The 24,895-nt window shown below is 37.9% G+C and overlaps 1 protein-coding gene and 1 long non-coding RNA gene across 3 annotated transcripts in view; one reads left to right on the top strand and one right to left on the bottom strand.

Annotated features, from left to right (window-relative positions):
- Positions 1-2,536: 2,536 nt before the first annotated feature.
- The window catches only part of TMEM182 (transmembrane protein 182), a 39,414-nt gene continuing 17,055 nt past the window's right edge, over positions 2,537-24,895 (bottom strand). For both annotated transcript variants that reach the window (XM_090127896.1, XM_031605180.2), the window contains exons 2-5: positions 24,762-24,861; positions 23,666-23,764; positions 14,519-14,656; positions 2,537-3,945 (exon numbers count right to left, since the gene is read on the bottom strand). In XM_090127896.1, coding sequence (XP_089984022.1) covers positions 3,722-3,945; positions 14,519-14,656; positions 23,666-23,764; positions 24,762-24,861 — 561 coding nt within the window. In that variant the 3' untranslated portion in view covers positions 2,537-3,721. The remainder of the gene's footprint in view (positions 3,946-14,518; positions 14,657-23,665; positions 23,765-24,761; positions 24,862-24,895) is intronic.
- LOC149920050 (uncharacterized) lies at positions 12,329-14,535 on the top strand. Its single transcript, XR_016460672.1, has 3 exons — positions 12,329-12,424; positions 12,941-13,026; positions 14,450-14,535. It is a non-coding gene; the product is annotated as an uncharacterized LOC149920050 (long non-coding RNA).

Here is a 24,895-nt window from a genome sequence, read left to right as displayed (position 1 = left end):
TCTCTAAAAGTGAACGCAGCAGAATTTCAGCATACTTTACCTTGTCTTCCCTGCCTGGAAATCACACTGCTGGAAGTACAGATAGGAACAGGAGAGACAGAAGAAAACCCACTTGTTCCATCAGAAGGTAGATAGCTCTTTTAAGAGGTTCAGTCTGACTTCTTAGTAATTAATACAATGTATGTGGCAGACAGCTAGGATTTTATATGAATGGAGACAGCAGCATAGGAACTACTTGTGAGCACTCTACTAGCAGCTTACTAGCTCGCCCCAGAGCGCAGACCCAGCTGCAGAGACATCCTGCAGAGAAACAGATCATCCTTTATTATGCATTTCCTAAAAGGCAAATATTGATTTAGCTCCCTAACATAAACATCAACAGATGACCCCACGTTTCATCAAGATCAGCTCCAGCAAAACTTCCAGCAGCCACCCCAATGAGTATCAAGGATAAGCCAGGGGCACATCCTTTCCCGTCTGTTTGTGTCAGCGGCTGCCTTTGCCGCATCGTGTCAGCATGCCCCCCGGGAATCCACGACAGCTGCACAGCGGGCTGGCAGAGGGCAGTGCAGAGGGACGCTCAGCCTCCCTTCTTGCCCTCATCCCCTCGTTTTTGCTCTGCCCCTGCAGTGGGCAGTCACTGTCCTCACCAGATTTGCTCTGGATAATCAGATGATCAGATTGAAACTAATAAAAAAATATTTCTTACCTACCCATTCCTTTCACCATCACTTTTCCAGACATGTGACTTTAAAAAAAAAATCTCAGCTGATTTGATCACAGGCTGTTGAGCCAGCCAGGCAATTAAAAACAGCCCCCAAAACCAATAGGTTTGCAGGGAATAGAGTTCTTTGACCAATTTCACGGAATATTTTGATTGCAGTATCTAATCCCCTTTACAATCTTTTACCCAGCTTTAATCATGATAATCCCTGTATCATTGACAAGGAGTTTCTGGACAAAAAAAAAAAAAAAATCTGGAAGAGTGTCACAGAAGGGAGTCTCCCTAGCTGGTCTGTCTTCCCACAGTTCTGACAAACTCTGGGCAGCCTGGTCTAGTGGTTGACAACTCTGCACATAGCAGGGGGATTGAAACTAGATAATCATTGTGGTCCTTTTCAACCCAGACCATTCTATGATTCTATGATTCCATGACACCCATTCCTATGCACTTAGATTTTAATGAAACCAGAAGTACAAGGGTAAGAATATACTTTCAGGTAACATTTATATGGAAATGCTTTCCTACCACCCAACACCCTGGTCTATGACAGCTACTTGTCACATGCACATCAGTGTGCTCAGTGACACCCTTGTCTTGGTGTGAGCAAGCATCCTGTCTGCACCTCTCAGAAGGAACCTCTCAGCTCTACCATTAGGAGAAGAAAATGGTATCCAATTAAAGCAAATGGATAGAGCTACAGACTAGTGCCGAAAGTATAAGTCTGAGTGAAGAATTTATGAGGACTTAAGCAATTTCTACTGACGCCAGAAAGGCTCCCTGAAGTTTCTAAGAGAACTGTCAGAAACACCTTGGATGTTCAATGGCCATTACTCCCGCAGCCTGACCCAAAGATCTGCCTCTGAGAGACGGTGTCTTGCCCATAGGAGTGTAGCTAATTTAGCTGACTAATGGAGAGAGCCCTGAAGATGCACATGGGCTGAATTAAGGGCTCCACAGGAGCCTTTGGCTCATTCCTTGCAGAGTTTATTAGTTGCTGCTGCACACATGGCTAAGTTCCTGGAAGAAGTCCAGCTCTGAGGCACTTCTCAATTCCTCCAGCTTCTAAAGCTTGCAAGAAAGTGGCTCAAGCATTTTGCCTCCTGTAAGCTCTTATGTAGAAGGCCTCTCCCCTGCAGAGAACCAGCAGGCTTCGGGAGGGGTGTGCAGCCCAATGACTCCCAATTATTGAATTTACCTCCCCAATTACTGGTGAGTGTCCTAGACTGTAAAGGGGTAAATACCAACAGACTGTATTATTTGAGAAACAGTATGTGATTGTGTAATTAAAGGCAGGTGTATAACACCATATGCAGCAGAGGAAGGGTAAATTTCAGCATTTCCTGATTAACCAAAGGCATTACGGTGTAACCCTAATGTTCTCAAGATGGCTATCATTTACGTGGAGTTCATGTATAAGTTTATGAATATTTGGTTAAAATTCACCCATCATACTCTCGGATGCAGTAATTAAAAACATCATGTTAGTAGCCTATAAAAATATTTTTGTGATTTGGTAATTATTCCAAACATCAGAGTTCCATGCTCTTCTACCCCCTGCCCTTGTTTCTTCCTGTTCTATATTGTATCAAGCTAATCTTGGTGATGGAAAAATAAATAAGTAGCAGGGGAGGCTGGAAACCTTCCAATCACAAAAGCTCCTGAAATTGAAGCAATATCCAATCTAGCTTACCACATCTTCTAGGTGGGCACTCCTTTCCTGCCTTTTAGTGATGCTTTTAGTATTCAGAACAGCTGTGGAATTAAGCATTACGAATGAGAAGAAACCAACATGCAGTCTTTATTTTTCCCCATCAGTCCCATTGAGTTATTAGGTTACAAAGTGAAAATGAACACACTCTCAGATGGATTTAATTTCAGCTTGGGCCCAATGCCAGACAAACCAAGTTTCTTCATAGTTCTCCACCCCATCTTTTCTATACCACGCATACAGTCCCATCCTTGCTCCATCTTACACCCACATATACCAAGAGCGAGCTACTTCTACAGCACGGAACCAGATTCTCCTCCCTTGCTGCCTTTGCTTGTCTTGTTGCTCTCCAAGGGATGACTAGCAGCCAGGCCAGATCTGGTTTGTAATGCAGATTTTTAATATTTAAGAAAATGTTGGCTACATAAAACATACATTTTCATACTCTGGATAGTTACCATCATAATAAATCTTTCATGTTACATCACCAGGAAAATGTTTCTGGGAGGAGCCAATTATTCCATTCAAAAATAAATCAAATACTTGATTAAAATATTAAAGCTATAATTCAAAGAACAGTTTTTGGCATAACGTTAACTAGTGATTCAGATATGGTATTTTGGCTTACAAAATCATGCAACAAACATGAAAGTATACAGCATTCAAATGCATACAGAAAGGAGAAATGAAACAGAAGCAGTTAAGCTTTTACACGGACAGACTAGCACCAAATTGCTGTTCACTGCTATTGTCTTCTCTCTTGTCCTCTTCCCATGGACTCTTCATGAACAACTGCACTCTATTTTTATAGACTGCAGATGTTTGGTTGTATCAAAACTAAGGCAAGTAGTGGAAAACAGGAGAGGAGGTAGACTTAATTACTGTGTTTGACCATTTGTTTTCCCTCCATCTTGTACCATTCTCCACAAGTGGAAGCACACGATAAATACTAAAAGACAAATGTACAAAATGTTGATTTGGCCCATTTCATATTGGGCTTTTGGTTGCAGAACATTTTTGCCTTCCTCTGGTTTGCAAAACTGCAAAAATGCTGCAAATAGTACATTATGGAGAATTATGTGTGTACTTCCTATAGAATTAAAAGCAACAAGGGGTATTAAGGGTGGTTTCTTCCTGTATTGAGTTTTGTGTCCTCTACTCTTAAACAAGTAACAGAAGAAATTCCGTAAGTGTGCCTGCATACTTAGGATTGTAATAATGGTAATGATATATAAAATTGTGTCAGGAAGTTTTATTAGGACTTCTATACTCTGTTTGGCAGTGTATGACTAGTCTGAATTTAAATAAATGGCACGCCCTACCAACAAGAACAGCATTCCTGCTAATAAAGCAAAAAATACTCCTATTGGAGCCAGCATGAAAGACCAGCCATAGCGTACATAAACAGCAAAGTCTGGGCAATCCATTTTTTTCATGTTTGTGTAGTTTTCAAGATCAGCCATCGCCTGGACCCAGATGACATACATCACGACTACCAGTGAAAACAAGACACCTGGAAAAGAAACATCCAGTTTTAACAACAGTGTGAGACAAATGCTGAGTGCATTTACTGGTTACAGTAATACCTAGAAATCCATCCATGCTTGTGGCCCCTCTGCAAGAAACAGTCAGCCATTATTGGGTATTTTTTGCCCTTGCCTTCTTCTAACAAGCTTCTTTATTCCTCTGCCTTGCTTCTGATCTGCACTGAAAGTCACAATCTCGTGGCAAAGGGTACGTTTGGTTTTGGTGTGCAGACTGTGGCACAAGCATGTCTGAGGATAAAATTCACTGCTTTGGATTCAGGAGCCAGAGAAGGTGGAAGGAGAGAAGGTGGGATGGGGTGACCTGGAAAATAAATTCTACATATGCTTCCCGTATTCTGATATTGTTTCTATCACAGTCTTTTGGATGACATATGAAAAACAGTAAGGGATAGGAAACCTTTCTATTCTCATCATCTCTCTACATTTTGCCTCTTTTTTTAACGAGAAGCACTTTGTTTGGAATATTTGGAGTATTCTTATCAAGTATTATGCAGAAATATATTCAAATATATTTCACTCAAAGTCTTCCACATTACAAAAGAAATTGCTGGTATATGAACAAAACCCAATAATAATGAAGTAACCACTATGAAGCAGGCTATTAGTATCAACTTCAGAGTGAATACAAGAGTTTCCTGGAATTAATCCACTACATAATTCACAGCCTTCTCCCAGCCACTCCTCTGAAAGGCGTTTGGATTGTATACATGTGATAGCAATAGGAGCACATGTCCTTACAAATTTTGTTAATCTCTTTGGTACTATAAACCAGAAGGAGATTTAAGAAGAAAATGCTTTCCAAAGTATCAGTTGCATGCCTAATCTTTTATTTTAGTTTAGAGGAATGTGGACACTTAGGAAAGGCAAGCCTGAAGCACAGATGCTCCAGCAGAAGATTCACTGGAAAGCTGAGGGCACAAGTCCGAATTTTCTGCATGCTCCAGCCTGTACCCACTTGCTCCCTGAGCTTCAGCTGTCGTAGCACATGGAATAGGAACAGGGCTATCTATTCTAACATTAAAATATTAGGGGCACACCACCTATCTTTTCCTCTGATGACACTTATATACTTCATTACAACCATAAGGCAATGCAGTACCTCTGGGAACACTTACTGCCCAACCTAAATCTACAGGCTGAAGAGTAGCAGAGTACAAATCTAAGGTACTTGAGGTCTCTTCCCAGTCCTACTAAATACTTATTACAGTGCAGCCCTGAACAAATGTGACACTTTTGACAAACTCCAAAAATGCACTTTGTAAGTATCCACAAAGAGGCATTTGCCTCCAGATCCACTCATCCAGGTATTCTTTCATGGTTCCCTTATCCCCACCCTGGGATGCTCCCTCATCACTGCCTTTCCCTGCCATTACTATCCACTTAATGGGAAGCAATAGGAGTTGTATCAATCTCCCATTTGCTTCAGGCAAAATCAGGCAGGTTGGCTTCTACAATTGATGATGGTGATCTGTTGACATTCTTGTTGTTGCTTTATTGTCAAAATGTAATTAGTTTACATTCTGGATGTCCTGCACATTTGACAAGTGAAAGCTCACAACTCAGTGTTTATGATCACTGCCTTTTGAAGCCCATGAAAAAAATAAGCTGAAGTAGTTAACCTGAGGCATAATCAAAACATGACTGAAAATCCCAAAGGATTTGCAAGTTTTAAGAGACTGAAAGAGAAGAGAAAAACTAAAAATAAGAAGGAAGCAGGCACATTTCCTGTCTATGAAATACAGTAATATATTTCCAGGATTACATTTTTTGCACAGGCTTGAATTCTTGACAAAGTTAAAAAAATTAACAACGAAGGGAAAAACCCAACCCTCAACACTCAAAGACATACATTCAATTTTGGAAGCATTTTACCCAAGCAAAACATTATTTTGATAGTATTTTGTGCTACAGTTGTATTAAACATACAACTGTTGAAACAATCATAAGGAGGGATCACCTCAGGGTCAGATGTAAAAATAAAAAAGTAAATTAAATTGAAGACTCCAAATAAAAGTCAAATTGTGCAGAGCTCATAAACTTTGATGCAAAAAGTGAAAAGATTCTGAGCCAACTTCATAAAAGGAATTATTAGGCATGGAGTTTGTTTAATGTTTCAAAACGTCAACAACAACAAAAAATGTCCCACAAGCAATTCAGTTATTTGGAAAAATACATGGACAAGATGGAAAAACCCAATCAACCCAATCAAACATTGGAATTTATCTCTTCAGATGGCTGTGGCTGTTTCTTTTCAAATGTCCATAGTCTTCAGTTTATCTTCTACACTGGGGCAACCTTACTCCAAATGAATAATAAATACAGAAAGCAGTGATGTATATTGCCTTATTATGGTGTCAGATAAGTACAGGGCCTTGAACATCTGGAACACTTTTGACGTCCAGCACCCTGGGCAGACATGAAGATAAGCAGCCCAGTTAATATGGAAGGATCAAAACAAAAGTCTTTGAGAGGTGCTTTAATCTCAAAAAGGCCACCCCTTATTCTTCAGGCAGTCTGAAGGAACACCTCAGTGGTTAAACTAGAGCTGATTCCACATAGGTGCAAAATAGCAAGCCAGTGCTGCCAGTGGTAAAACAACTTCAGCTAAGCTGAAATCCATCAGGTGATTTCACAGCAAGCTGCTAACACCCGTCTGTGGCAAATTGCTGGGTATGGAAATTTGCTCAAGAAATGTATGTCAAGCAGAGATAAATGTCCTTTAAAAAAGAAGAAAAAGGAGTGGAGAATATGTAAACCTTCTTAGTTAATTAGGCACTGAAAGAGTATTTAAGGGCTCTCACTATCTACTAATGGAAGCTAATTAGTAGGTATATTGTTCAGTGTTTTCAAGAAATGTCTTAAGCAAAGGAATCAGGCTAAGTAAAAACTGGCCAAGTCACATTGGCTCCAATAGATTTCATTTGTTACTGCTCATCTTGTCTAATTTTCACAGATTTATGATTTCATGGCAGTTAAGCTCTTATAGAGGAGCTTGCTGAGGCTCCTCTATGTTACAAATGGTTTCCCTTGCAAAAGGAAAACAGAAACATTTTTTCACAAATAGACCCTCCGTTTTTTCAGTTTGGTTTTGTTTCCTGCGATGTTAGAGTGCATTAGAAGCAGTGGTGAGAACAGGAAAGCAGATCATGTACTTCCATTATCACTAATGCATCTGCTGAAAATGTTTGATGTTTAGGGCCAGGGGCATTGCTTCCAACTTCAGGTTGTGCTTAAATGTGCGAGTCTCTGACTTGAAGGGTTTTTCCTCCTGGCATCAACACTGATTGCATCAAAATACCCAATTCAAAGGCAAGTTGTGAGCTTAAAAACGGTTACTATAGTTTGAATATTTAGCTGGTTGTTAGATTCTAAAAGAATTATGTTTCTTTACAGAAGATATAACTTCACATCAGTTTGCTCTGTTGCATTTTAACAAAACAGATGTTAACATCAAGAAAAGTTTGAAAGAGAAGCAGTATCAAAAACATACCATAATTTGTTCAGTGGAATGGGTAGCACATAAAATTCAGATACATATAACATGAGATAGTTTTTGAAGACCATGAGACATTAATTGGGACTACACATTATGAACTGTAATAGTCATGTCAATTAGCAGTCACTACTTTATATGCTGTCTACAAAAATGCAATGAACAGGGACACCTACAGCTAGATCAGGTGCTCAGATCCCCATCCAGCCTCACCTTGAGCGACCTTGAGGATGAGGCATCCACCACCTCTCTGGGCAGCCTGTTTCAGTGCCTCACTACCCTTATTATAAAAAGCTTCTTCTTTATATCCAGTCTAAGTCTCCCCTCTTTTATTTTGAAACCATTTCCCCTTATCCTATCACAACAGACCCTGCTAAAAAGAGTCTATCCCTCTTCTTATGGCTCCCATTTAGATAATGAAAGACTGCTATCCGGTGTCTCTGGGGCCTTCTGTTCTCGAGGCTGAACAGCCTCAGCAGTCTCATCCTTTCCTCATAGAAGAGGTGTTCCATCCATTGGATCATTTTTGTGGCCCTCTTCTGGACGTAATCCCAGCTCTGTGTCTCTCTTGTACTGAGGACTGCATGAGGACACAGAATTCCAGATGAGATCCCACCACTGCAGGGTAAAGGGGCAGGATCACCTCCTTTGCCCTGCTGGCCACATTTCTTTTAATGCAGCCCAGGATAAGGTTGGCTTTCTGGGCTGGTGAATGTACATTCCACTGAAAAGTAGAATGAAAGTGAAAAGTGAAAAGTACATTCACTGGAATGTACTTAAACCAAAGGCATTGTAGTAACAACAAAATCTTTCTGAAAAATAATCTGTGGTCTGTTTAAGTATTTTAAACTAGCTCACTGGAAGATCACATAGTCATAGAATGGCTGAGGTTGAAGGCACCTCTGAAGGCCATCTGGCCCAATCCCTGATCCAGCAGGGCCACCTAGAGCAGGGTGCTCAGAGTCCAGGTGGTTCCTGGAGATCTCCAAGGAGAGGTTCCTATCACCTCTGGGCAGCCTGTGCCAGTGTTCCATTATCTGCAGAGCACAGAAGTGCTGCCTGGTATTCAGAGAGAGCCTCCTGTGTTCCAGTTTGTGCCCACCACCTCTTGCCTTGGCACTGGTCACCACTGGGAAGAGACTGGCTCAGTCGTCGCTGCATCCTCCCTTCAAGTATTTATAGACAATTATGAGATCCCTCTAAGCTTCCTCTTTCTGCCTGCCTCAATATATGTGTAGAGAATACAATATTTTTGAAGAAAAATCATGTATTGCTAAAAGTTGAAAAATAATCTATTTCTTTACATCATCCCCAACCACAAGATTTGGACTGAATATTGCTGAAATACCGGTAACTCAGAAACATCAGCCATGCCACTGCAAAACTAAGGAGGGATCAGAGTTAGACTCCTTCCTGCTGGAGAGCATTTTCTTACATAAAGTTTATGCTGCTTGTGGAGGACAACAGGGAGAAACCTTTTATTTATATTACTACTGCTATTCTGTCCTTCCTCTGTATCCACAAGTTTGCTTCACCAGCTTGTCTCTTTCCTTCGGAATATTAGTCATGCCAATAGGAGTTGAGTAAGCATCCATTTCAATTTTAATAAGGAATGCTTGCTCATTATGAAGGAGAATATGCTAAAATTAGTATATATTTATTCTGGGAAATCTATCCCTACACTTTTGCACTTGCTGTCATGTCATGAACTCTCATAGCCAAACTCTCAGGCAAAACTGCTGAAATTAAAAAAACAAGCAAACAAAAAAACCACCTCAATTTCAAAAAGCAGATATTTTTAGGAACAATGTGTACTATGATGTATTTCTACATTTTCAGCATTTAGACCTTTTCCATAGCATGCAGCTGTCCATTTGCCCTTGGCTTTTAGTGACTATAAAATAAAACAGCAGTTGCATGACTCAGGAATGATGGGGGAAATTATTCCTAGAATGTGAAGTATGTCTGAGAGAGATTAAGACAAGTAAATACTTCCCTCCTCCTCCCTTCTCTTTTTTTTCCCTCCATTTTGCATTTTTTTTAAGAACACATATGTTTGATACACAGCTCTGTGCAGTGTGATAAGACACGGACTTCTCTGAGGTCACTCATTTCAGTCTTTCGCTTTTATTCTTTTGAATTTGTTTCAAACCAATACTTTTGCATATTGCAGAAGAAAAAGAATACAGAACCTTTAGAAATGTTTATGAATTCAAGAGGCAGTTTGCTGGCCTTTACTACTCATTCTTCCCACGTAGAAATGCCTTTCACTTGTCAATGGTGAATGGCTGTTTATGGCATGAATCTTTTACTATGCAGACACGAAGACAACAGGTGCTGGAAAGAATGATGTGAGTTTTAACTTCTGCCTAGAAGTTTAGAACTCTCCTTTGAGGAAAAGTTGCACAACTATGTGTAAGTATATGTATTTCAATTAATTTTTTTGTCCCTCTCCTTATTATAGATCCACTTACTCTGGCCTTTTGTGACCTTTATTTGAAAAGTACTGTTTACATTCCACTCCAAAGTACATGCCAATGATCCCACTTTAGAGTTATGGGAGTTGGCACATATGTCTGAAGACAGATTTTGTCTTCATCTCGGAGCTAAGATTGAAGGTTTTTTTTCTCTTTTGGCAGGAAGCAGAAATTTGTAATCTTGCATCTTCACAAGGGTGTGATTCTCTAATGTTCTATGCACACCCTGAGGTCTTGCTTTCTTATCAGTACAACAGGAAAGCTCTAACCGCCATCCAGACATCTTGCAAGAACAGCCCCAGAATAATCTGGATTTTACTGAGAACTGCTCTAAGTAATAATGTTATAGCAACTTTCTCTTCTTTTCCTATGGCATTTGAAGAAACCATCGGGCTTCTTACAGTTTGCACTACTGTAGCTGCTTTTGCTTCATCCTTTGATGTTGAAGAGATGAGGTTGCAAAGAGACTGCTCGAGTCATTGACTGTGGTACTGTTGAACTAATATGTGCTTTTTTTACCACTGGCATAGCATGTCTAGTTCCATGTGCAAGCTCAGGTGAAATTTGAAAGCTTAACATGGAAACCTGCTAGTCAATAAGCTGCCACAAATACTAATAGTGTGTGCTTCTTCATTTAGTAGTTCAGAAGCACTGCTTAATAAAAGAACCTTGAAGACTTTCTTAAAAATTGAGGTGATCAAAAGGCAGCTCTGTGACTCTGCCACAGATCAGGCAGGAGAATTTCTCTTTGAGTAGTTGTTCACCTTTTCTGAAGCCTAGATCTATGACACTGGAACAAAAGCTTCTGAGACTGCTTTGTTTTGGAGTATAACCCCTTGCAGCTCATCCACATGGGAACCGGTGACTCTGGCAGTGAGACCTTCAGTCCTCAAGTATGTTCCTAGAGAGCACTGAGAGTGTGAGGTAAGTGCATGGGTGCCCAAGTGATGATGGTCTCAAACCTGCTGCTCAAAGACTTGTGCAAAACGTGGCATGCACTATGCATTGCCTCTTGCATTTGTGGCTAGTGTTGCAATCAGGGTTTCAGCTTCTGTATCTACAAGACCCATTCTCAGACATGAGGATTACTGGGGTGAGAAGAGATCCATCAGGCAACTCAGCAATCTCAGAATCTGCTATAAGGGCAACACTACCGAGTGCAAGCAATCCACGAAGTAGCTGGACTACATCAACAATGACTTTTTCAGATGTGTTTGGAACAGACAAACTAATGAAAAAAATCTGATGGACTTGTTACTCAAATAAGCAAAAGCTGATCAGGGATATGATAGATGGTGCTAGTTACGACTATAATGGCCATAAAATAGTTAAGTTTATTATCCTAGGAGAAATGCAGCAGGTAAACAGGAGATTTAGGAGCCAGAATTTTAGGGAAACTGACTTCAGCCTGTTCTGGGAATTGGTAGACAGGATCCTAATGGAGATTATTTTGAGGGGCAAAGGCTACCTTGAAGGACAGAGAACTGGCTGTTGCTCATTGGCAATTTCCTTAAAGCACAAGAATGATCCCTATTAGTGTGCAAGATTTTAAGCAAGGTCCAGCAAAAAGGAAAGTCAAGCTCATATAGAGCCACACTGAATAAAAGCACCATCAGCAGCTCTGAAAGTACTACTATTGCCCTTTACTCAGCACTTGTGACAACATACCTGGAACACTGTGTCCAGTTTGAAACTCGCCAGTGAAAGAGTGATACTGTTAAACTGATGACTGCCAAAATGGTTGTTAGAGGGATGGAGGACAAGAAGAGGCTCATCTGGCAAGTTTTAGTCTAAGGAAGAAAATGGTCTTTATCTTTCTAAATGGAGGTATAGAGAAAATAGGAGATAAAGTCTTCAGAGAATTGCACAGTGAAATAATTAGACATAATGGTTACAAGTTGTAGCAAAGAAAATGTCAAGTGCACATATGGAAAAAAATCACAAACTGGTCAAAGTAGGGCAAGTATTCAAAGGTGTTGTGGATTATCAATTAGTGGCTATTTTCAAAACTTGACTAGATAAGGCTCTGTGCTGCCTTATTTTTGAAGCCTGCCCTGCTGAGAATGGGAAATGAAATGTGATTGCCTTAAGAGATTTTTTACAACTGAAATTTATTCTATGTCATTCAGGATCTTTGCTTAGGCTATCTTCACAGGCTCTGTCAAGTGCTTTGTAAGGCAAATCATTCTTCTTTAGCAGAAATTAGGTGAATTGTCTGTACCCATTTTGTCAATTAAGATTGCAAAAGGATACAAATACCTCAGTCCAGTAGTAGCTATTAAAATTGCTTCATCTTGTAATCTTCTTTAAGGACACACAAGAGTAAGAATGTGACCATTCTTCCTATCTTCTGCTTTCAGACTTTCACAGAAAAAACTGTGGTGACTAACTTCCTTCTCAATAGCCTACTTCCAGTATAACTGCTAATTGCACTTTGGCAGCAAGATCTGGACATGTCTTAGACACCTTGGTTATGTGAGTATGCTGACTTGTGAGAAGAGCTGAGAGCATCAAACTTTTGGGTTTGGTTTTGTAGATGTTTTGAATTTTTGAATAGGATAATGATATTTACAGTAAGTACATTTCCCAAGCAGCTCTGTCCTACTGGTATAATGGAGCAGATGCAGAAGAGCTGTCAGGATCTCTATGTCCACATCCTTGAAGCTAAAATATCTTGTGCTAGCCTAATGGGCCCTGTACTCTGTTGTCATCACTTTCTTTTGGGAAATCATAGAAGAATTTTACTAAATGCTCTTGCTGTTCAACAAGAAAAACAGTAATATTTTAAATAAAACAGCTCTGCCTAGTGAAGCTAGTAAAGGAATTAGAAAACAAGACTTAAGAGGAGCAGCTGTCATCTCATTACTCTACAACTACACAAAAGGAAGTTTCAATAAGGAGGGTGTTGGTTTCTTTTCTCAGATAACAAGTGATAGAGTAAGTTATGCCAGCAGAAATTTAGATTGAACATTAAGCAAAATTTCTTCACAGGGAGTTTGGTAAAGTATTGGAACACACTGCCCAGGAGTGTGGAGTCTGCATCCTTGAAGGCATTGAAGAGATGTGTGATTGTGGCAGTAAGTGACAAGGTTTAGTGATGAGCTTAGTAGGTCAGGCTGATGATTTGACTTGGTGATCTTGAAGGTCTTTTCCAACCTAGATGATTCTATGATTCAACAGTATGTTCATCTGAGCCACCTTCAGAATACCTCAGCCCCTTCTCCCGGATGAAATTAATTGCCAGCTGGAGAACTTCCTAGCTAAAGTTTTGACTTTTAATGACTATGGTTACTGCCTTCAGCAGGCCTCTTAGGGAAGCCAAGGGTGACTAGCCTAGACTTGTGGAATCTAACTTGCCTAAATTAGGGCAGACTAACTGACCCAGAGTGGAGAAAGCACACTTCACTTCAGAAGTTTCCTTGCTAGTTCCTGGTGTCTTACCATTTCCTCCCTTATAGTCTCTAACACTTTCTAGAGACAGCAGAGATTTTCACAGATTGCAAATGTAGCAAACGAACAGGACTTACAAAAGCTTTTAATTAGCAAACCAGTGACCAAAAGTAATGAAATACCTTAGAATCTCCAACAGATTGTGAATATTTTTACATGTCTTTTAAAAGTGTGGAGGAGTAATTCCCAAAGGAGCAAATGCAAGTATTCCAGAGGTTTTTCAGCAACAATATTATAAAACACTTCACATTTCACTGAAAGTGTTTTAAGAGGAAATTATGATCTTATTAGCATGCGTATGCAGATATGCAAGATGAAGAAGGTGAGCAGGTTAGTAGGTCAATAATAGAAGTAGAAATAGAGTTCAAGCCTTTTGATCTTGGCATGAGTGTTCTGCCCCACAACACCAAGATGCATACAAACTAGGATGATGATGAGCACATACTGTCATTTATATCCTAAAAAAACTATTGTCTTATACATCTTTCCAGACTCGTCAAAGTTAACAGTGACCCAGAAAGCTGGCCGTATCAGCTCAATCCTGGGAGGATGCATCCTACAAATTATGTGTGGGTTATGAGGAAAGAGAAAATTCAGTTATTTACTGTGTTTCATTCACAGATGTTTAGAGATCCCACTTACTCATATGTGACAACTATTTTGTGTACTCCAATCACATACAAAACAATCTCCTATACTTATCATGTGAATATGCTGTGTCTTTCAGCTTCTTTACAATCTGCCATTACCATCTTCATTGCCTTTGTGTTCCTGACTAAAAAAAGCTCCTTAGCAAAAGTCCTTGAGAATCCTACAAGGCAGCATCCTTAAAGATACATGCATTTATTCCTGTTCAATAAGTACATTGAAAATGCAGTGATTCCACGAATGGTCCTGTACTTACTTTTTTATTGTAATCAAAAGGTAGCTTTCTGAATGGCTTCAGATAACAGTAGAAAGAATTGTACCCAAGGCAGATACTCCACAAGCCAAAGAACAGAGGCACAAACTTCTTTTTTTTTAACCATGATCGTATAATTTTTGTTACAGAAAATGGGGAGAAATACCTCGTCCTTTCTATTCTAATGCCTTAATTGATGGAGCTAACAATATACTCACCAGCAATAATGTAAAAGCCTCCTCCTGCCTTGTACAGAATGTGGCTGGCAAAAGGAGCTGCACAGATGATCAGGAAACTAGCCATCACAATAGTGATCACTCCCAGGAGCATAAGAACTGTCCAGAAACCTCGATAAACTGGAAAAAAGGAAGAAGAAGAATGCATATCACACTCTTTTAGAACTTAAACAAGTTACGTATTTGGCTAATAAAGATTTTTCTTTTCCACTTTTCCACTTATTGACAAACCAAACATTAATTCCACTGTGCATGTACATTATATATCATGTGGATCAAAGGAGATTCAGAACCCAGTTCCTATCTGGTGATTATGGAAAACAGGGTTTAAGTTATCTCAAATGAAGCCCACCTGCTTAACATTTAGTCAGTGACTTGAAAAACAGTAACTTGACAAAATTTATGATGTTTAGAAAATGGTGTACTGAAGTTGCAGCAAAGATTCTTTGGGAGAAATGATTGGACTGGCTGGATCTAATTGTTTTACCAAAATTGACTGGGAGAAACAGAGAACTATAACATTTTGACTTTCTCAGTGCTCAGATCCTATCACCAAAAGCAATCTGTAATTCTCTATAATTTTCAAGTATGTAATTCCTATTAGTTTATATACAACAGAAGGAAATCTAAAGCAGGAAAGAAGAGAAACTTAAAAAAAAAAAAAAAAAGGTAACTTGAAAAACAATTTATAAACCAGGCTGTTTTCGTTCTAACGTTCTTTTTATTTTATTAGAATTTGATGTTTCAGAAGTCCCTGCTAGAGAGTGCCAAGCAGTGCTTAATTAATGGATGCAGCTGGTGATAAATGAGCCGAGAGTTTTGTGACATACTCTGGCCAAAAGAGTCTTTCTAACAACTATTTTTTAGCTGCTTAATTGCACATCCATTTAACAAAGTCATCATTTTACAAATGCTACAAGACTGACATAAATTTCTCCCATGAATTTAAAAATTGGTACATTAACAGAACCCATTAGTAAAATTATGAGTTGCAAAGATCTCCATCGTCAGTTCTGAAAATCTTGAAGCACTGACAATTCAGTCAGTAAAAAACATTTCCACCCAACTGAGGGAAAGCACATAAGCCAGCTGGCACGTCAGAAAAAGTGAGTCACAAAAGAAACTGCCACTTATCGTTTGACAGCACCTACTTACTGTTACAGCAAAACACAACTAAGTAACTATTATACTGGTTCATATCCTGAAAGTTACAAATCCATCCTGCCTGCTAAAGCCAGCTATTCCAGAATAATTCAGGTTTGCTCTCATCTGAAATCTGAAGGTGAACTACATGTTATCAGCTTGTGCTTCCCATCAGTATGTTTCAAAAATCTACAGTTTTCAACTTGACCAGCTTAACTCATGTTAAAGTATACATCATCTTGCTTATCTCAGCCTTGTATATGTATGTGTTAGTTAGATCACATTCACCACATCACATTAGCCACACTTTTAAAATAACACCCTTTTTAATCCAGGCAAAGACTCAGAGACATAATTTTCTGCCACACTGATCAGCAGATTTGGGCATAGGGAAGATGAATGTGTCTGAAATTAGCTGGCAGAGGAATAAAACTGTTTTTTGGTTCATATCCAATACACGGCTTCCTTCTATGTAAACAAATAAATAAAGAAATAGTAGGTGAGAAATGAGGCTCTGGTTCAGCAAAGCAGTTAAGTGTGTGCTATGCTTTAAGTACTCAAATTCTTAGGGGATTTAGGAACCTGTTTAAAGTTAAACACATAGTTTAATGATTCACTTGATGCAAATGGACAGTGAATGGAGGCTAGAGAAAGTAAATCTCTTAAGTCCTTCAGTCTTGGGTCTTTGAAGCAATTTCATATTATTTTACTCATGGGGCTACTTTGTTAAGCTCCATTGCAGTCCCCAAGTCCATGGGACATTACTTCCTCATTTAAAACCTAATACTGCTAAATCAGCCTATAACCACCCAACTCTTTTACGTGGATGGCCCAAGGTACTTCAAAGTCATGCTACATAACAGGGCACATTGGCCAAAATGAACTTTGAAAGGGCTTACTTCAATATCATTATGGTCACTCACTGAAGTTATACAGCAGTGTTTCTAGAGATGGAAGAGGACATAAGCTTCTACAGCATAATGAAATTAGTGTGCAGTTTCATTATCTGCTCTTGACATTAGCTTTTAGTGAAATTTTATCAGAAAAGCTTGATTTGCTCAAATATTCCTGAAAAATAAACACAAAAGGAGTACAAATATAATTGATGAAAAAATGTTTAAACCTCTTTGTGACGATACAAGAGATAAGTAGTTTCTCTGCTTCAACAGAATAACTATTTTATGCATTATAAGTGAAATACTGATTTGACCTAGCTATCTTCTGGCATAACCTTCCATTGTATTCCTCTATAAATAATTATTTTCTCTAGAGAATTGTGGGGGTATTCTGACAGTCCTAACAGTTGTTTATCCAGTAACTCCATCATTAAACATCAATTAGAAAATAAAGACGATAGGTAAAAAAAACTGCAGAGTTCCCTAATCTATCTTTTTATGCAAAATCCTACCCCCACAGTCTACAAGACATTAAGATCCTTTGTGGCACAAGTCCAAGGAAACATCTTAAGAGACCCTGGAGCATGTCCAGAGAAGGGCAATGAAGCTGTGAGGTGTCTGGAGCAGAAATCTTATGGGGAGAGGCTGAGGGAACTGGAATTGTTCAGTCTGGAGAAGAGGATGCACAGGGGAGACCTTATCACTCTCTACAACTGCCTGAAAGGAAGTTGTGGTGAGGTGGGGTTGGCCTTTTCTCTCAGGTAACAGAGATAGGACAAGAAGTAATGGCCTCAAGGTGTGCCAGGGGAAGTTCAGGTGGAATGTTATGAAAAATTTCTCATCACAAAGAGTGGTGAGGCACTGAAACAGGCTGCCCAGGGAGGCAGTGGGGACACCATCCCTGGAGGTGTTTAAGGAAAGCGTAGATGTAATTATTAGGGACATGGTTTAGTGAGTAATATTGGTGGTAGGTGGATGGTTGGACTAGATGATCTGAGATATCTTTTCCAACATTAATGATTTTATGATTTACTAAAGGAGTTAAAAGGCAACCACTTTTTGCAAAGAAGACTTCACTTACTTCATATTCAGACAATTTTTGCTTAAGCAAGTTTCCCACCTGCTCTGTTTAGATGAGCAATTCCCATAGGGCTAATAATTCAAAATTACAGTATAACCCTATTGCTGTCATTAGTTTAGCTGGCATGAACAGATGAACAAAAAAGAGCTAGTTGAAATAAGCCTACCTAATAATGAACTTTCTAAGTCAAAGGCATCACTGCTCTGAGATTGAGGTGAACCATCACAGCTAAAAAGCAACAGAAAATGCTTTTTGAATTATGGTTCTTTATAGCCCCTGAAAAGGAATGATACTGTGATCCAAGCAGTCTGCTTCAATAAATAGTTGTTCAGTGCACCCATACTAGATGTTAAGAGAAGTCTGCATCATTTCAAGTATTGCTGAGGTAGTTCATAAGACTGCCCATTTTCTGGCCAGACAACAGTGAATTCACTTCTGCAAAAGGTAGTAGGCACTAAGTAAATTTACTTCACAGGTATGTCAGAATTATCTACCTCAAGTAGGTATATTATTCCAAGTATTTCCTGTAGTGGAAGAAATAAAGTATACGCATTACCACAGAGTCTGAAATAAAAATATTTGCAGTGTTAACCTTAGCTATCATTGCTCTATGTTGCAAGAGTAACTTGTCTTGGTAAGCTGTCCCTTCATCAGAGTACAACATTTGTCTTGGTAGTGACAGGCAGGCCTAAAAATAAGACAGTACTTAGAGGACAACAGGAGTACAGCTGGTATACTTGTCTTTGAGCTCTGCACCTTCAACTTATATGCTGTGGGGATAGTACAGCTGCAGTATATTCCTTCAAAATTGCATGACCTGTAATTCTGCCTTGCTAGTGCTTTTCTCCAAAAACATCCTAAGTCAGATTCTTCTGGAGACTTCGGCACCATTTGAAAAGTAGCCATAGTATTGGGTTTTGAGCAAGGGAGTGGGTTATGGAGAAACAGCTGAGTTATGAAAAAGCTCCTTTTCTTATATTGTGGATCCCAGATCCACAATAAACTCAAGCCACAGTTTCATATTTTAAGATGTTACTGGTGCATGATGTGAAAAAGAAACAATAATACATTTGAAAAATTACACAACCATGCCACCTAAAAGGCATGACAGTTTTTATGTGGTTACAATGCACACCTCAAAAGTTACATAGTCATTCAGGAACAAGCTTAGCTCATGACACCATGTGGCACACATCTACTACTAGAGACACTGATAATAACCTCACAGAAACATATCACATATTTTATTGCCCTTGCTGGCTTCAGGAGTTTCAAAATCTCAATAGTGGAAAAGACTTGATCCATACATTTTCTATGGCCAAGAACTAAATCAAAACAAAAAAATCTGCTTAATATTGAATGCACATTATTAAGCCCTACAAAGCTGAAAATCTTTTTGAAGCATGTTTGTGTGAGTACAGTGCTTCATTGCTAATAATAGTTAAAATGACTTGGAGAACTTGCCAAAAATTTTCACCAATAAATTTAACTCCTAAAGTGAACCTTTCCTGTGATTTGAGATGGAGAATTTTAGAATATGCTTACCATTTAATGTAAGAGATATCAAAATTCTTTTGACAACAGGCATCAAAATGACACCCACAGTATAAAGTACAATGAAAGTTAAGTGCCTGAGCTGCTCTAAATCAGAAGCATCTTCTCTGCAGATAAGCCATTGTAAACAACACCACATCTCCCATCAGAAGCATGAGAGGCAACACAGTAAACCTTGTAAAACTGTTCCAGTTTCACTAAGTACCCTTTACTATCCCTTAGTAGTTATAATCTTTTTTTTTTTTTTTTTTCAAATAACCTTAAGAGTAAAACAAATATAATATTTGCAGTATGAATATATTGCTTTTTTTAAAATACTTCCTGCTTCATTACTGCTTGGTGGCTGGGGAGTTCTCCCTCCATACATGTACTGTGTTACAATTTCTTATGAACAATTATATGGCCATCTTACATAACAGCATTTTTTTTCCCTAAAAATAGGCTACTTTAGCATTTCACTAGACAATTATTGTTTTCAGATTTCACTGCTGATATTTCCTAGATTACTTTAGGTTAATTTTAGCTCAGTAACAAACGTGCCAGTAAATTTGATAACACTATTATAGATGCAGGAGTTGCTGAACCTGAATTTCTCTTCAGTTCTATAAACATTCTGTATTGCACATCATATTAGGCACTACTTCAAACACTGGGAGTGTGCCCAAGACTGGACAAAATCAGATATAAAGGCAAGGGAAAATGTACTAGCAGCTACAGATCAGAGTATTAAACTAAAGTGCCAGAACACTCCATTAAATGGCTCCAAATGTAGCTTCAGGCAGCACTGAGGCAATTCAGAAAGTTAAGGAACCACTGTTTATTTCCAAATAAACTTTGGGGAAAAAAACACCCCTCAAAAATAAAATTAATGACCTGAAGAAGTGCTAGATCTTGCACCTCTTTTTCTTAGAAATTATCACACTTTAGACAAACAGGACTACTTGTATGAGTAAGGACTTCAAACATTTTTCAAAACAGTTCTAGTATTGTCTGCTAGTACAAGAGATTTTTTACAAAACTGTGAGAGCCTTGAATGTCACTGTTAAGTAAACCAGTGATGTGATACCTTTAATTAACTTAGCTTGCAATGAGTTTTTATTTAAGTACTATACTATTATGTTTTCAAAATAGCATGATGGGATAACTGATCTAATTATGATTATACATATGTGTATGTAGGTATATTTTAGAATAATATATTTCAAATACAATAAACAAAAGATCACTACTCTGGTACTTTCACTGTATGGTCTTTTTTTTATACCTAGCTTTCAGTCTGTTTCATTTATGTTTGTGAATCATCATAGAAATGAATCTCCTAGTGACACAGTGAAGTACTGTCTGTCTGCTTAATAGCTGCACACTGGCATGGCTGTCACCATAAACCATTGTAACATCACAGAAAGCCACTGGAGACAGGATTCCCCTGACTTCACTTAGATTCCTGTTTCAGGTTAAGACAAATGGCATTGCAAATTTCTTTAAGTCCATCAGCTGTAAATGATGGCTGGCACAGCTATAGATTGAAGCTTACGCTGCAGGTAGGTAAAGTACTCCTCCCTCCACCATAATACTTAACAAAACTAGATCATGAATAAAGCCATAATAATTGAGATTAAGATACAGAAAACTGCAATTTCAAATAAGTCCTTTCTAACCCTTCCAAGCGGATCACGCATCTGACAGTAACGATGAAAGGAAACCTGAGACATTAAAATATGCATTTGAATGAGACTATAACTCTTGACACGAAGAGCTCATAGTCTAAGTCTCCTCACCAGGCTGAACCAAGCCTTTTGAGTAAAGCATACTAACACTTCAGACTTTGAGGTCTTCCGTGTTTGAGTCTTTTGGGATCTGTCACATACACACCTTAAAACCACTATATGAAAGGATGTAAATAAATTAAGAGAGGATAGATTTAGCTTCTTTTTAATTAGTCTTAGAAAAAGAAAAAAAACTCAGCCAAGCTGTTTCTGATACTAAAGCCAAAGGAGTTATTGCAATAGAGAACTTGGTCCAGTCACTCCACTCAAAATTCATCCAAGATTTCATGGTTCCTCAGGAAACTTATTTTTGCTTGAGCTATTCTAACTGGATGGTAACATAGCATTCTGGCTACAAACTATGCTTCTGTTTCCACTACGGGCTTCAATTATAGCCAATTTGCTCTGATAAGGCCCCACTGCCTCTTAAGACAAACTGTCTGTAAAAGAATTCACATGCCTTTGCTTGCTGAGAAAGTTCTCTTAACAGAAGACTTGAGTTTATAAGAAAATTGTGTTGCATATACAACTTCATTTCTCTAATGAAATTTAAAGCTTTTTATTCAGCTGTTTATTTTTCAGCAAATTGAATATTTTTCTTCTTATATATTCCTAATTAAAATAAGACATGAGGGTCTCTGTAAAAACAAAGTGAAAAATCATTCTGAAGAACTAAGTGTGGTAGACTTTTTTTATCCCCAAAAGTGAACATTTGGAGAAAACTATGATCCACAAAAATGGAAATATTCTATCCAGATACAGTAGCAGAACCAAAAAAAAAAAAAAAGAAAAGAAAAGAAACAATAACCCAAATTCTTGGTAGTGCCCTTTCATTCTGTGTTTTTTATTCTTTTATTGAGATATTCTCATATCTAATATGAGAATATTAGATTCTGCCATGTGGATGTACAAGTAGTTGACAAACTATTTTTCTGCACGAAATTAAATGGAGGGTTTTCACCACTATCTTTTACAGAAAAGCATTTCCTTCACTGTGAATCAAGAAGGCAATAACTCTCAGTATTTCTTAATTCAGTAACTGTAGGTTTTAAAAAGCCAAATATAATGGACAGGCCTGTCAAAGTACACTATAAGAAAAAGGAGTGTTTGTACTAACAGAAAAGATGATATAATTTTCTTAATACAAAGTTGAGAAAGATTCTTAAACAAGTATACCTGCTCTGGTAAATAACTGTGTTTGGATGCTGAAAATGAACTGGAGGTATAAAAAAAAACCTCTCTAGTTTTAATGAGATCTAAAGCAATCCAACTGTATCTATTTATACAGCAGGACTGACTCTGAATATTCTCTACCTGTGCCAGCATCTATAGTACAGTTCTGCCTATTTTTAATCTCCTAATATGAAATATAGATAGGAAAATTATATTTGAGCAGTGTTCTTTTGGCAAATATTAACTAAAATTAATTAAACTTTTGATGATATTCCTTCTCCTTTCTTCTTCTTTGTTTGTCCACTTCTATGTAATCATGCAATATGATTTGAAGATCCTTTGTGAATGTATGAGTGCATGGTTGAATACCAACTCCTTCTAGATTGTTAGGAGCAGATGGCTCTGTCATTTTCAAATGAAAAGATAAACCGTTCTAGATGTGCTTCAACATTACAGATTAGATCTCTGACTCTGAATGGTAAGGTATGAATTCTTCCTGGACAAACAGTTCATAATTTCTAAATATTAACAGAACTGTTAGCAATATAAATTCTTTTCCTTCTCATTTTTGTAGCATAAAAAATGAATTAGAAAGACACGTCAAAGTTAGCAAAGGTATAATTACAGCTTCAGGGATCACTTAAGTCATTGAGTCAGTAGGCTCAGATACAAGCAGCATTCACACAACGCAGGTTATTTTAAAAATTATATGAAATAATCATCAGAAGCTATAGTCTTAAAAGTACATTTGCATAAAGCCCTTGATCTGACGAAATGTGAACAATTTTTTGAGCTGAATAGAAAAAACAGAGCTTTCCAGAGCTTTCCTTATGTATTCAAACACAAGGTTTTCAGTGCTCTGAATACATACAAAATACATATATGTACGTATGTATCCCTGTTACTGCACCAGAGTTTCTTGGTATTAATATCAGCTTAACATAGTAAATATTTTCAAATACTAGAATTTAATTTACAGAACAATATTTCACACTACTACAGTGTTAGTTTATATTAATCATGATATTCAGTGTCAGTGTAGAGAAGCTGGTACCTCCAGCATTCAGTGCAGTATATTTGAGTTAGTTGAATAAAATTAGACTGTAACAAGTTCCCTCTCTTCATTTTTCATAAGGTAAAAATGCAGTATATTTCCACATGTGATTATTTATTTAATAAGAAACAGTTTAATTGGAATACATGAGAAGAAGTAATTGTATGAAGCATTCCTAAAGAAGATACTCTTTATTTTGAAGAAAAAAAGCATGAAAAGGAAATATTTCTGCTATAGAAATGATTTTCATTCTGCCACTATACTTAAAGCTACGCATTCATTTAAGTGTTTTGCTAAATAGTCTTAAATATGCATGTTGTAAAAGTCTGAGAAGTACGAAACAGCAAAACTGTATTAATTAAACTGTGTGGAGAGATAATACAGTTCTGCACTGAAGCATCTGAATTGTTTTCTTGAAATTATGGGCATTGTATCCATTTGGAGCAAAAAAAAAATACTTACTGACTGCAGAGTCGTAAGAAGTTGAGTTGTGTTCATCTCGGATATGAGGAAATGGTGAGAGGTAAGCATGTGTACAAACCTTAGAAGGTGACTGATTGGCTAAAAGAAAAAGAGAGATCATTATTAATATTTTACTGCTTTGAGAATTTAATATCCTAAGACTGTTCTTCAAACTGATAAACAGAGTTTCATAGGTCAAGATTCAGTGTTCCCTCCTAGTAGCTTTACAGTGGATTTTGCTTTCGTAAGAGACAGCAGCCTTGATCTTCTGCCAGAGATATTCCTTAAAGGGCAGCTCAGATTTGTACTACAGGAACAGTAAAGCAGCCTGGTTGAAGGGAAGGATCTGGTATGCTGCACGTACATAAACTTTTACACGCATATGCTTTTTTCTGTTGCAAGGGTTAATTATTTCTTGCTCATTACAGCATATCCAAGCAATGTATTTAGCAAAATATGGGTTACTGAAGTTAAAATTGCATGAAAGCACCAGTTTTTCACTAGGTTTGTTAAAACTCAGCAATAAGGTTGGGTCAAACACATCAAGGTAAGATTTGCAACCTTTTCTTCATTTGAAATTTTGGTGGCAAATGCTATCTTCCAGAATCCTGGCACATACTGAAAGAAAACAGGTCATCAACACATTTAGTAGAGGTTGTTTTCTTTTTTTTTTTTTTTCTGAAGGAGATGTGTCCTACACCATTTTCACCTACTCATAGAACTAGCTGGAGAAACTGCAAGCAAAAACTCATGAGCCATCCTAACCATGAGGCTCTTTTCCCCTGATTTACGAAAATGAACAGACCATTAACAACATAGCAGGAGACTGTCTTGATAAAAATGGACTCTCAGTTAAGATGACAGGCTACTACTGAAAGAGTAAGCTGATAGTTAAGCATGGATAATTTTGTTCTGGGATATCCTTTAGTACAGATTTTAAAAGTGTTTGTCGCTTTTGAATTTATTTGAAGATAGATTAAGAACCTGATCACTGAAGAGATCAAATGAAATTCAGTGATTCATAAGCACTAAGAAAAGCTCCACAGTTTTGAGATCCAACTATTGTAGATAACATAAAAAGAAAGGTATTACTTACTGTACCAGAACTTCCACATGCTGGTATTATGCTCTCTCACATTTCCACTAAACCAGCACCTCCAGAAGAAACCTTCATGATGAAACGTGGCCATCTCAGTCTATGAAAAGTAAAAGTAAAAATGAAAGTCTTTA

This window comes from Phasianus colchicus, chromosome 1 (genome assembly GCF_987193195.1).
Source record: "Phasianus colchicus chromosome 1, bPhaCol1.hap1.1, whole genome shotgun sequence".
Taxonomy (NCBI): domain Eukaryota; kingdom Metazoa; phylum Chordata; class Aves; order Galliformes; family Phasianidae; genus Phasianus; species Phasianus colchicus.
Note: the sequence above shows the minus strand (reverse complement) of the source record. Positions and strands in the feature narration are given on the sequence as shown.